The sequence below is a fragment of the Tenrec ecaudatus genome, chromosome 8 (assembly GCF_050624435.1).
Source record: "Tenrec ecaudatus isolate mTenEca1 chromosome 8, mTenEca1.hap1, whole genome shotgun sequence".
NCBI lineage: Eukaryota > Metazoa > Chordata > Mammalia > Afrosoricida > Tenrecidae > Tenrec > Tenrec ecaudatus.
Window position 1 is genome coordinate 41,172,016 of NC_134537.1, and position 12,976 is coordinate 41,184,991.

Genomic DNA, 12,976 nt, shown 5'->3' on the forward strand with positions numbered 1-12,976 from the left:
TTGTGTGTTCTTTTCCAAGTTATTACACCACCATTAATATAAACTCCCTGTCCCTTCAGCCTCTCATCTAACTTTGGAGATGGTGTGTGTCAATTTGATGCCACGTAGAGAATTCTCTGAAAGAGCACACTGCTCAGTGCAAACATACTTAGCAAAAAAGGTAAACTATTGTTTGAGTCAAAGCCGACAGCAAAGTTTTGTTTTGAGGTCTAAGGTTGAATGACTATTTCAGGGCATTCATCCAGTTTCAATAGCACCAGAAAGTCTGGACTCCATTGTAGTCTATTATGTTTTGCTTTAACAAATATTGTCTATGATTTACGAATTGGTTATCACTTGCATTTGAAAAAATGCCTACAATGATTCTTCCTGACGTAGCCTTTCCCAGACACAGCAGGCTGGATCAGGATTCGTCTGTTATAAAGCATTGGCACAATTCTTATTTTCCTGCAGAGCCCTCCCGTTTGTCATGTTTGTTTCTCCAAACAGACTGCATATTCCTGAGAGCCAGACCCATGACCACAATGCTCACTATTGTGCCCTCAGTTCCTGGCACTGTGTTCAATACACGTGTATTTTTGGAATGAATGAATAAAAGAAATTCCTACTTAATGTTTTATTCCTCAAGGAGTATATAAGTTTGGAACTTCAAGGAATTAAATTATCTGGGGCGGATGAAAATTTGGCCGGAGAGAGCTATCTTTAAGTTATGAACACTGCATTCTGATGGATTTAAGAGACAATCTGATAGTTACTTTATACAACTCGGGAGTTGTTCTTTACCCCTCTACCTTTCCTTATTCATCATCAAACCCTTTACATTTAGAATTTCAGTAACTCCACACCAGCATCTCCCAGCAGGATCAATACAATCACCTCCTAGTTGATTTCCTTATTGATGCCTTGGCCTCACAAGTAAGAGCGGAGTCACTTCCTCTGTAAAATAACTAAACAAAACCAAACCAAAAAACGGGGACACCTGGTGGCACCGTGGTTACGAGCGAGCGTGGCTGCAAACAAAGGCTGGTGGTCTGACCCACGAAAGGTGGCGGTCTGTTCCACAAAGAGCACAGCTCCAAGGGCAAGGCCACCCTGTCCTGTCGTGTCCCTGGGGGTCCTACGTCTACTCGACCCCAACTCTTCTTCCCTTTTCCTGCACAGAAACTTCAAGTGGCTTCCTTGTCGGGGTAAAAGCTTTCTTTGCGTTGGCTTCCCGGCCTGCTTGCTTTCTTCCCTCCTGTTTCTCCATAGACGTTAACGCCTAGGAAGCGAGCAGTATGGGTTTACTGCCTGGCCCCCCTACTGGGGAGGAATTCCACGGGGGGCAGTGCGCTCCCCTTTCCCAGCACAGGGCGGCGTCCAGGAACAACCCCAAAGCCGCGCGAACCGCTACCCCGCAGTTCCTGAGGCCGTGGGTCTGCGGGGGCGCCAGCGGCCACTAAAGAAAAGTCCACGGGTCCCCAAAACTCGGGAGGTGTGACCCTGGGATCCCCACGGCCCCGCCCATTCTCGGCTGCAAGTATTTGCCGGGGCCTCGGCGTGCGGACCGGCTGCTCGGGCGCCCCGGTTTCCGTCCGACAGGGGAGAGAGAGAGGGTTTCTAGAAAGGTGCGAGGAGTTCGCGGGACGTGTTCTCATCCTCGGCTCCAGAACGAAGGATTGGAGCCATTTTCGGAAAGGTGTGAAAGTGAGAGAAGAGAGGAAGAGAGAAATGAAGAAAGCGGAAGGATTCCCCCTGCCTTCGAGCTCCCGGCCTTTCTCTTCCTTCCAGGGCAGGACCCGAACGTGAGTCTCCAGTGTGTCTGAAAGGAAAGCGACTCCCCTTCGCGGTCCAGACCAGAAGTGTCTGGTGAGGGGGCAAATCATGTAGTGCCGGTTTCTAGCTCGCCAGCTTTGCACCGACCGCACGGCGAGCCGCTGTTCCCAAGCTACGTCGCTCCTATGGCAACGCACGCAGTGGGCGGAGCCGGGTCCTCTCCTCCTTTAGCTGTCTATCACCTTGCCTTCTTCAGTTTTCACATAATGCACGCTGAAACTTATAAAGAAGAAAAGACGAGGGTAAAGAATTGCGAGACTGCTCTTGGATGTGACTTGTTCCAGTCAGAAGATGAGTTTGTCTTTCTGGCGTTTGCGGAAGATACCTAAATGAGGGGCGGGGTGAAGAGATGCTTACCCACAAGGCAACGCGGTGGGTCCTAGCGTGCCTTTTTTCGCCATATTGGAGCCTGTGGAGGTGGGTGATCCTTCAGTTGCTGACAATTTGGGGGTAAATAGTTGGGCTAGACTTTTCGGTTTTCATCGCGAGGCACTTGTGCCGTTCGGGGGCCCCGTGAGCCAGGGGTTTCTCAGGATTTCAAGAGGAATGAGGGCAGGATGGCAGAGATGTGCGGCTGATGGTGCTGCTTGCCTGACGTCCGGAAAGCAGTTGCTTCAGCGGTGGGAATTGCTCCCTAGCCTGAACTTTCTGAAATAGGGGCACTTCGTTTATCCACACTAGCTGATGTGAGGGAGTCATTGCCTTAGAGTGGATCCAAGTGTCCTTTTTTGTACCCTTTCTGCTGAGGTACACCTGGTTTTTCAGATCTCGAAATTCCGCCTGCTGATTCTGGCGTGATACTCTTAAGATTTGACCCCCTTTTAAAATTATTACTCCCCCTCCACTTCGCAGTGTGCTTAAGGTGTCAAGGGCATTCACGCAGGCTTGGCTGTCTTGACAAACCTGTCATGTACAACTTGACACATTTGTTTCTCCATGGCATTACTATATAAATTAAGAAGCCCTAGTGGTGTGGTGGGTTAAGCGTTGGCCCGATACAAGGTCGCAGTGTGAACCTAGCCGCCCTCTGCAGAGACGACGAGGCAGTCTGCTTCCGTAAGAGTTAGAGCCTGGGACCTTGGGTGTGACAGTTCTCTGGGGCCACTGTGGGCCAGGATCCACTCGTCAGTGGGCACTCAAGGAAATGTCCATCAAAAAAGGATTTGCTTAACCTTAAGAAACGAGGGGAACTTAGTGGGGAAGTTTCATTGCAAGATTATAAACTTGAGTCTTTTTGGTTATGTTTTAAGGCCTGCTGGGAACAGGACTTCTAAACGGCAAATATGTCTGGAAGGTACGAGCTTTCGATACCATTTGTTTGAATTGTAATTGTATTTAAGATATTTGCTGTAGATAATTTGGGGCGCATGCGGTCAAATAATCCTGGTGGTTTGCTGAGGTTAGAAAAGAACTTTTCACAGGTATGGTTAACGGTATATATTTTTGTGTGTCTTAGGCTGTGGTCCAAGGCCATCTTTGCTGGCTATAAACGGGGTCTACGGAACCAGAGGGAGCACACGGCTCTTCTTAAAATTGAAGGTGTTTACGCCCGAGATGAAACGGAATTTTATTTAGGCAAGAGATGTGCTTACGTGTACAAAGCAAAGAAGTAAGTTTATGTTCAAAGCCCTTGAGGGTTTTTTTTACGGAAGATCTGCCTTGTTTTTCTCCTGAGAGAAAAAGAAACAATGTTGATAAAGTAATTGGGACTAATGTGGATTCTGCTTGTTCAACTTTGCTGTAGAGGGATGTTAATTTTGTAGATAATGTTGAATTTCAGTAACTTCAGAATTAAAATGATAGCTGTGCATTGAAGGAAAACATCCTTTATATTAGGATGCTCATAGGGGTTTATGGAATACTTTCCATGTACCGTAATTCCCAACATATGTGAAAATGTGTCCACAGCAGTAGTTCTTAATCCTAGGTGTCTTTTTGCCTTGGGTCACATAAGATGTCTGGGGTCAGAGACTTCCATCCTCCACTTGCACAGCTAGCAGCTTCATCCGAATGACAAGTACACTGGTTAAACTCCAACCGAATGGTCCTCATGAAATAAAAGACTTTAATTCAATCTCCATTGCGGACAGAAAGTCTCATATTTTCACCTTGTAGTTAGCAGTGTAATGTAGCACACCACAGAGTCCTGGCATTTGAATACCCTGCATACTTTACTCTGCTTAAAAGTGTTTCTGTAAATGGCAATAGACCCATATACTGATTTTTGGCATACATAATGGTAGGAACATATTTGTTGCCTACACATTTCTTGGTTTTAATCTATAATCTTTTGGTTAAATGGGCCATCTTGAACTTCTTTTTAACTTTGTTCATTGTTTGAGTGCTCATGCATTTTCTACCTCTATATCAGCAACACAGTGACTCCTGGTGGCAAACCTAACAAAACCAGAGTCATCTGGGGAAAGGTAACTCGTGCCCATGGAAACAGTGGCATGGTTCGGGCCAAATTCCGGAGCAACCTGCCTGCTAAGGCTATTGGACACAGAATCCGTGTGGTAAGTGAAAATATTAACCAGACTAGCTCTCTATTTGGTCAGACTAAGCTCTAGGGGTTGGGACTTGATCTCTAAGGGGCCATTCTACTACTGTGATCTTACTTTGTTCAATGTCAGTAGTAGGTTATGCAGCAAAATTAGTGGCTTCAATTTAAGTATATGGGACATCTGACTGTTAGTATGTCAGTAAAGCAAGGTAGAGAGGGCAGAATGTTAGCATGGATTATGGTTGCAGAATTTACTAAAGTTTCCTGTGAGGAGCTACTGAAGTTAATATTCTTAAAAGATAATTATTGGGCTAGCTATATTTTCTAGATGAAGAATTTGCTTTTCCTAGGTTCTAGGACTCTGACCAAAATAAGTTATGAAAAAATAAGAACACATTTGTTATTGTACTTAATGTTTGTAATTTTATAGTATTAATGTTTTTGTGTTTCTCCCCTCTAGATGCTGTACCCCTCAAGAATTTAAACTTAAAAGTAAATAAATAAAATTTGTGCATTTGTTACTTCTCTTTTGTATTTTTATTAAATCGCTTGGAAAATCATATTCTCTAAATTGTTTTATCCTTTACATGGACATTGCTGTAGAGAAATGGCTTTCTTGGAATTCATTTTCAGAGCAGAAAGAAGTTGTAGAGCTATGTCAGTGGTATTTTAGAACTTTAAACGATGACCTACTGGGTTTTCAGGCAAAGTTAGGATGGGATTTAAATAGGTAAACTTTGGTTTGGAAGAAGAATATATCTTGTTTTACTGTGCTTTACAGATAGTGTGGCTTTTTTTGTTTTTGGTCAAAGGTTTTGAAGCCCTGCAGCAAGTCTTATAAGCCTTGTTTATATGTATTGGAAGACCAAAAAATTCATGTGACTTTATTGATTAGATGTTTTATTGTGGTGTGGAACTGAACCTAACCTTGGAATGACATGCCAAATGGGAGAATTGGTGTTTACCAGGGAGGGAGGAAAAAACCCTGGGTGTATACCAATCCATGGTTACCTGCATGCATGTCAAAAGTAGGCTTGTGCTCTGACATCTGAGGTTTCAGACAAAGGATTATCACCAGTTCCTTCATGATGCCTCTAGTGACCTCAACCCTTGTATGTTTTGGTTTGCCAAACAAGCTGCTGACCTTTTTTACTACTGAGGGGATCTTGATTTACTGTGCGTACCACTTACCTTTAAACTTCTTAAAACCATCTTTGTAATAGTAAACGCTCACTATAGATTGGTTGTGTACATTTGTGATGAGGAAATTTGGTATGGATCCAGAAGGATGGGATTCAGCAGCTCTTAAGGGGGCGAGATCACAAAGCACGTTATTTTTATATCAAATGTGAGGTTTGGAATTGGTACTGGGAGAATGGGTCTAAAATACTTTAAAACATGAAAGTTACTGGAAATAAAATGTACTAATGCACCTGATTGATTTCCAATCCATTCAAAAGCAGTTAGGCCTTTGCTTTATTAACAAATCATTGACGGTGCACTAAATCTAGGACTTTGCCAAAAACAAATTTTGGGACTTGTATTTGGATTCCTTTTAGAAGCAAACATTTGGTTATTGGAATACAGTTCCACAATTTAGAAAACTGGGTCAAGGGCAGAAAGTTGCTATTCTTGGGTCTACCCCATGGAACCACCTTAATCTGACCCAAAATCTACTGAAGATAAGCTTGGTAAAATGTAATCAGATTGAGACATGTGCAGATAATAGAGTATATCAGGAAAAGCGGAGAAGCAACATTTTATATAAAAGTAAAAGGCTCCAGCTGAAGCTGCCTTTATTGCTGCCCACTGCCTGCACCTGCTGCCCGCACCTGCAAGAAAAAAAAATAAAAGGCAGTTTGAAAAACAAATTAAATTTTGTCAATCAGAATGATTGGAAAATTTTTTATTAAGAAATCTTGTATAAGAATTTTAGACAATATTGTATGTAACAATGTCACTAAAAAACCTAGGGATGATCAGATTTCATATTCTAGGAAAATCACAATAGCATCCTAGCATAAATTGAGGAAAGGGAAACCAGGTAAACGTAAGTGGGTGAAAAGACCACATTTGAAAAGTGGTAGATTTGATGTGGAATCTACATCTCACTGCCTGTTGAATGATATACTTAATGAGTTTATGCATAAAATGGTGAACTCACCTACCCTTATTACTAGCCTTGTTAAAGACTTCTTGAGGCTTTCCTATTTCTTGGCAGTTCCCTGCAGTTCACATATGTCAATGCTTCAGTATCTTGGCTTTAATTTTGTTTAATGGTCCACTGGGCTTTGTCATGGTTTTCGGTTTTATAGGTTTCTTCAGGTACAGTTCTGTGGTTACAATGTCTAATGGAAAGGATCTATTCAGTCTCTTGGTTAATGTTGTAATTTTTGCTTAGAAACAAGGTCAGGTGCCGTTTTATTCCTGACCCCATAGCGACCTCATGCACAACAATGAATCACTGCTCAGTCTTGCAGCACCCATCAGAATTGTTGCTGTGCCTGAGCCCATTGTTGGCAGCCACTTTGTCACTGTCTCCTCAGGGCCTTTTTTTGCTGCCCCAGTTCTTTCCCAAACATGATGTCCTCCAGCAACTTGACAAGTCCAAAGTGTGTAAAATGGTCTTGGCAATCTTGAGCAGTAGAAGAGGAATGTAAGGAGCAGTTGGTCTTAACATTTTCCAAAACAGGTTTGCCCTTTTAGTGGTCCAAAGTAGTTTGAAGACCCTTCTCCAGCACGATTCAAATGCATTGATGATTCTTTGATATTTCCTGTTCCGTGACTCATATGCATATGAGGCAATCGAAAATCCCATGGGTTGGGTCAGGCGCACCTTAGTTGCATCCTTGGTTTTTCAGTATTTTAAAGTGGTCTTGTGCAGCAGATTCCTCTAATAGAACTGATCTTTTGGCTGCTGCTATGAACATTGAATGTGGATCCAAGCGAGACAACATGAGATCGATTTAAATGGTAAAGTTAATTCACTGAAGACAAATGTGCATAAACAAATATGGTGAAGAAAACTAATGGTGCCTGGTTATCAAAAGATACAGCATCTGGGGTCAAAGGCTTGAAGATAAAGTGGCCATCTAGCTCGGAAGCAACAGCCCATAGGAGTTGTTGAAGGTGTCAGGTAACAGGCATCAAAGAACAAAAAATCATTGTAAATGAAGGTGAGTGCAGAGACCCAAAGCCCATCTGTAGGCAACTGGACACCCCCTTACAGAAGGGTTGCAGGGAGAAGACGATCTAGTCAGGGTGCAGTATAGCAACGATGAAACAACTTTCCTTGCAGAGGTCCTCAAACTTTAAACGGGGCCAGTTCACTGTCCCTCAGACTGGTTGGAGGGGTTGGTATAGTTAAAAAAATGAATCGATTACAACGATTTACATATAACTTCCCTGGAGGATGGACAACAGCAAAGTAGGTAAAGGCGTCAGACAGTACAAGATATGAAAAAATTATATATTATCAAGGGTTCATGAGGGAGGGGGAAAATGAGTTGATATTAAGGGCTCAAGAAGGAAGCAAATATTTTGAGAATGACGATGGCAACAAATGTACAAATGTGCTTGATACAATGGGTAGATGATGTATGGATTGTGGTAAGAATTATACGAGCCCCCAATAAAATGATTTTTTAAAGTTAATTCTGTGGGAACTGACATAAATGAGCCCTAAATTCATGACTCGGGATAAGTGCATTGGAAATTATAACCTTTTCTGCATACAGAGCAATAAGCTATAAGTTGTTTGGCATCTTTTCTGAATGACAGACACAAGGCCCAGATCCAGAACATCTGTTAGTCTTCCTTCCACAGCCTGGTCACGTGGACCAGTAAAAGTGTTTATTGGGCACAGCTTCGGGTAATGAGAAGCTGTCATCTTCCGCGATGACGTGCTTGCGGTTGACGTCAGCCAATCAAAAGCCGTCTTTCCACCGGCTGGTTCCCGAGCGGCGGTGGGCGGGGTCAGCGGTGGGCGGGGTCAGCACCGGGCGCAGCGGCGCACGTACTCCATGGAAACGACGCTCAGCCCGAAGATGGCGGCCGAGGGCGGCGGAGGAGCGGGAGGCCCTGGTTCAGGCCCGGGCCCAAGCCGGTGGCACTGGAGCGGTTCTTTATGGGCCCGAGGCCTTTTATTCCTCTTGGGAGGGCTCCGGGCAAGCGCCACATATTTTCCTGTCTCCTTGAGCAGCGCCCCTCCGTGCCGGCACCACGTCCCCTCTGACTCCGAGGTAGGGCGACCGATGGTAGGGAGCGCGCCCTGAGGATGGAGTCGGCGGGAGGGACTGGTGCAGAGGGCAGGCAGCCCCTGGGAAAAGGTGTTCTACTGGAGAGAGCGACACAGGGCCAGCTACTGGACTCTTGGCTGGGATCTGCTCTTAACTCGGCTCTCGGAACGGCTGCACTCCTGTGCGGAGGGAGGGCTGCTCTTCGTAGGTAGTCCCAGAGGAGGGGTTTTCAAATTGATGCGTACCTGAATCACCTGAAGGAAAGACTTGTTAAAACAAAGATTGTCGTCGCATTCCCCCTCTTTCCGACTCAGGTCGGCGGTGGGTCCTCAAGATTTGTATTTCAAGTTCCCAGATATTTGCGGATCCTGCTGGTCTAAGGACCACACTTTAGATAACCACGGATCTAAAAGGCTTGGGAAGAAACTGATAGGAGGGCCAGGCAAAAGGCGGCGGCGGGGTGCCCTGGGACCGGAATCAGAAGTTAACCGTTACTTTGCATGGTTTGCCTTGCTCTCCAGTCTTGGAAGTGCTTGCTCCTTCCCAGCCCTTTTTCCGCCTGGCCAAATTCTTTCCCTAGCCTTAGGGAGCCTGCTGAAACCACCCCTGCCGGGTGTTCTAGCCCTTTCACAGCACCTCTTTGCTGGCACTAAATCAAGAATTGCTTTGCGATGGTGGCTTGTTTTCCAGGCGTGTCTTGCCCTCTTAGCTCGATTCACATCCCCAGGGACAGGTTTGTGTTTCGGTAGTTCACTTTTCCACAGGCAGTACAGAGGTGGGCCTTCAGTAGACGGAAGTCAGTGTTTGAGGAAAGAACTGAGTGAACCTAGGACGAGCCCCCAAGTTGTGGTAGTTTAATCATTTGCCTTACGACGTTATCAGGAATGGGAACCCTGGTGGGGCAGTGGATAAGTACTCAGCTGAACCCGCCAGCTGCTCCCAGCAAGAAAGACATTAGAAACGCTGTCCGTGCTCCGCCCTGTGGGGTCCCTGAGTTGGAACCGACTCCGAGGCTATGTGCTCGGGTTTGATCAGGAAAAATTCCAGTTCAGCTCAGAAATGTACAGCCACTTATATTTTGGTCCCTTCCAAGAATGTTATGTGCGCTCTCTCCCTAACCTTCTGTGTCCGACTACTAAAGTTTGGGCTGTATTACAGCTGTAATCATGATACTGTCCTGCTGACTTCATTAAAAAAAATTAACACAAAAGCCCTGCAGTGCTCTCTGAATTTGGTTAAAATAAGTTCTAGTCTCAGGGTGGAAGGAGGATGAGATTCATGTGGGTCAATATTTCTGTGGACTAATTTCTTCTTTGAGTCTTTGATTTTATTCATTCTCTTTTGGTTCAGATGAGACGAAATCTAAGATACCACTGATAAGCTTTTAAGACCTCAGGTACTACTCACTCAACTAGGATGTAGAACATTATTTTTGTGAACTAAGTTATGCCAGATGACCTTTGAATCCAGTAAATCAATCCCATGAGGGATTCCGCTCCCCCCATAAGTTCATGGCTTTAAAAAATTTTTAATAAGTCCTTTTTTTCTTAAATGAGAAAGAAGTTTCCATTGTATTTTTGTTCCCCCATATATAATGCCTTTCTCCCTCTTGTTGTTTGCAAAATTTTTTTTCTTTGTTTTTGTTTTTGTGGAGCCCCAGTGATATATGGTTATCCGCTGGCTGCTAATCGTAAGGTCAGCAGTTTGAAACCACCGGCTGCTCCAGGGGAGACAGACAAGGCTTTCTCTTCCCATGAAGAGTTACAATTTCAGAAACCCACAAAGGCAGCTCTACCCTGTCCTATAGGGTTGCTCACTATGAGTTGGAATTGACTTGTTAACAGTGAGTTTGGAGTTTTGGTTTTGGATTTCAGAAGTTTGACTATGATCTGGACATGTGGTTTTGTTTTTTAATTTATCCCTCTGAAGTCTGTGAAAGGAGTGCTGGCACTTAGTGGTTATTCACCAGCCTCTCCATGAGAGGAAGACGTGGCTGTGTGCTCCTGTAAACACCGCAGCCTTGGAAACACTATGGGCAGTTCTCTGGCTTACACGTTTGTGAGAATTGGAATTGACGCCCTGGCTGTAGCTGTGTTGTTAGAGTGAGTGGATCTGTTGGTTGCTGTATTTTTCCAAATTTGAAAAAATTAGTAATTATTTTTTCAAAATAATACCTGGTTCATGATTTTCCTCTCCTTGTGGAATTAATTATATATCTGATAATACTTTATATTAGCCCACAGTTCTTTGAGGTCCTGCCTATTTTTTTTCAATTTTTCTTCAGTTCTTTGTCATCAAGTTCTCTGATTCTTTTCCTACTTTCCATCTTTTAATCTCTTCCAGTGAATTTTTCATTGTAGCTCGCCTACATTTTTATTTCCATTAGGTTCGTTTCTGTAGTTTTCTCTGGTGAGCTTCCCCTCATTTTTTTAAGGAGGCGAAGGGAATTTATTGAGTCTAAGTTCAGGCATGTGCATATGTGAATATATTTATATATAACGATAGGGAAATAGATCTATGTACATATATTTATATGTTAAGTATTAAGGTAGCAGATGGACATTGGGCCTCTACTCAAGTCCTACCTCAACACAAGAACACTTTGTTCTAGTAACCCAGCATTCTGTGCTGCTCAGCTTCCCAACATAATCACTGAAGACAAAATGCATAAGCAAATGTGGTGAAGAAAGCTGATGGTGCCTGGCTATCAAAAGATACAACATCTGGGGTCTTAAAGGCTTAAAGGTAAACAAGCGGCCATCTAGCTGAGAAGCAACAAAGCCCACGTGGAAGAAGCACACCAGCCTGTGTGATCACGAGGTGTTAAAGAACAAAATGTAATTTCATTGTGAAAGAGGGGGAGTGCAGAGTGGGGACCCAAAGCTCATCTGTAGGCAACTGGACATCCCTTTACACAGGGGTCACAGGGAAGAGACGAGCCAGTCAGAGTGCAGTATAGCAATGATGAAACATACAACTTTCCTCTAGTTCTTTAATGCTTCCTCCCCACAGTTATCATCCCAATTCTACCTTACAAATCCGGCTAGACCAGAGCATGTACATGAGTACAGATAAGAACTGGAAACACAGGGAATCCAGGACAGAGAAACCCTCAGGACCAATAATGAGAGTAGCGATACCAGGAGGGGAAGGGGAAGGTGGGGGAGAAAGGGGGAAGCGATCACAACGATCTACATATAACCCCCTCCCTAGTGGGTGAAGTGAGATATCAGACAGTGTAAGACAGGAAAAAATAATTATAAATTATCAAGGGTTGGTGAGGGTGGGGAGGAGGGAATAGGAAAAATGAGCTGATACCAAGGGCTCAAGTAGAAAATGTTTTATGAATGATGATGGCAACAAATGTATAAATGTGCTAGACACAGTGGATGTATGTATGGATTGTGACAAGAGTTGTACTAGCCCCCAATAAAGTGGGAAAAAATTATGTTAAATGCTGCCAATCTTCAACACTGTCTTCTAATTCTTCAAGCCAGTAAATTTGTGACTTTCTGTCTCTTTGAGGCATTGGTTTGGAGAGTGCTTTCAGGCAAAAAGTTTCAACTTGTAAGTTGAATTAACTAATTTTTCTATGTCAAGGTTAGATTCTTCCATTATGAATTGGAATTGACTTGATGTCACTGAGTTTGTTTATTGAATCTAAGTTCAGGAGCCTACTTATCCTTATTTTTCTTTTAAGTCTTTTCTTGTACCAGGTGGACTGCAATAAGTTTGTAGCAAAATCAAATGAAAGATAATGAAAACTTTCAGTAAACTTTGTGAAGCCCCTTGTCCATTACCTTCTTTTTGAAGTAGCTTCTTCTTTTTTTAAAAATTGCTTTATTGGGGGCTCTTACAGGTATTATAACAACCCATACATCAGTTTTATCAAGCAAACTTGTACCTATGTTGCCATCGTCATTTTCAAAACATTATCTTTCTACCTGAGCCCTTATTGTCAGCTCCTCTTTTTTCCCTCCCTCCCTCCCCCACCCTCTCACCCTTGTGTCCTTCCTTAAGCCTGAATTAAGTTACTCCTTTTTGTGATCTGTGCTCATTTTTATTACAGCCATTGTTGGATTTATTTGACCTTAAATAACCATGAGTCCCTTGAGGTTAAATGTCTATATCCCCAGTACCTTGCACTTGTTTAAATGAGTGAATGATGTTAGTTTTGTCTCATGTATCTGTTGGATTCTTTTTGCATCTTGATTCATCAATCTATTTTTTCTATATGTTGAGCATTAAAGAAAAATGTCAATGTATTTATTTCAAAATGTTTTACTTTTTGTGTATTCATTTCATTAGGGTTGATTGATAGTTTCATTTGTCCCAGTGAGTATTTTGTTTCTGATTATATTTTCTTCATAGTTTAGTGTTTAAAACTTGATTTATTAACGTATGCTTGTGCTGTGTTTTA

At 43.2% G+C, this 12,976-nt stretch overlaps 3 protein-coding genes across 4 annotated transcripts in view; 2 read left to right on the plus strand and 1 right to left on the minus strand.

The window, feature by feature from the left end:
* Positions 1–1,930, minus strand: part of DRC9 (dynein regulatory complex subunit 9) — a 42,067-nt gene extending 40,137 nt beyond the window's left edge. The window contains exon 1 of the mRNA XM_075556293.1: positions 1,739–1,930. The gene's annotated coding sequence lies outside the window, so the exon portion shown is untranslated. The remainder of the gene's footprint in view (positions 1–1,738) is intronic.
* Positions 1,931–2,222: 292 nt separating this feature from the next.
* On the plus strand, positions 2,223–4,878 carry RPL35A (ribosomal protein L35a). The gene is made up of 5 exons (XM_075556295.1): positions 2,223–2,265; positions 3,066–3,109; positions 3,272–3,424; positions 4,187–4,331; positions 4,779–4,878. The coding sequence occupies exons 2-5, from the start codon at positions 3,099–3,101 to the stop codon at positions 4,800–4,802; spliced, it is 333 nt and encodes a 110-aa protein (XP_075412410.1). The 5' UTR covers positions 2,223–2,265; positions 3,066–3,098; the 3' UTR covers positions 4,803–4,878.
* Positions 4,879–8,338: 3,460 nt separating this feature from the next.
* Positions 8,339–12,976, plus strand: part of LMLN (leishmanolysin like peptidase) — a 70,653-nt gene continuing 66,015 nt past the window's right edge. For both annotated transcript variants that reach the window (XM_075556296.1, XM_075556297.1), the window contains exon 1: positions 8,339–8,559. In XM_075556296.1, the coding sequence (XP_075412411.1) occupies positions 8,341–8,559 (219 nt within the window). In that variant the 5' untranslated portion in view covers positions 8,339–8,340. The remainder of the gene's footprint in view (positions 8,560–12,976) is intronic.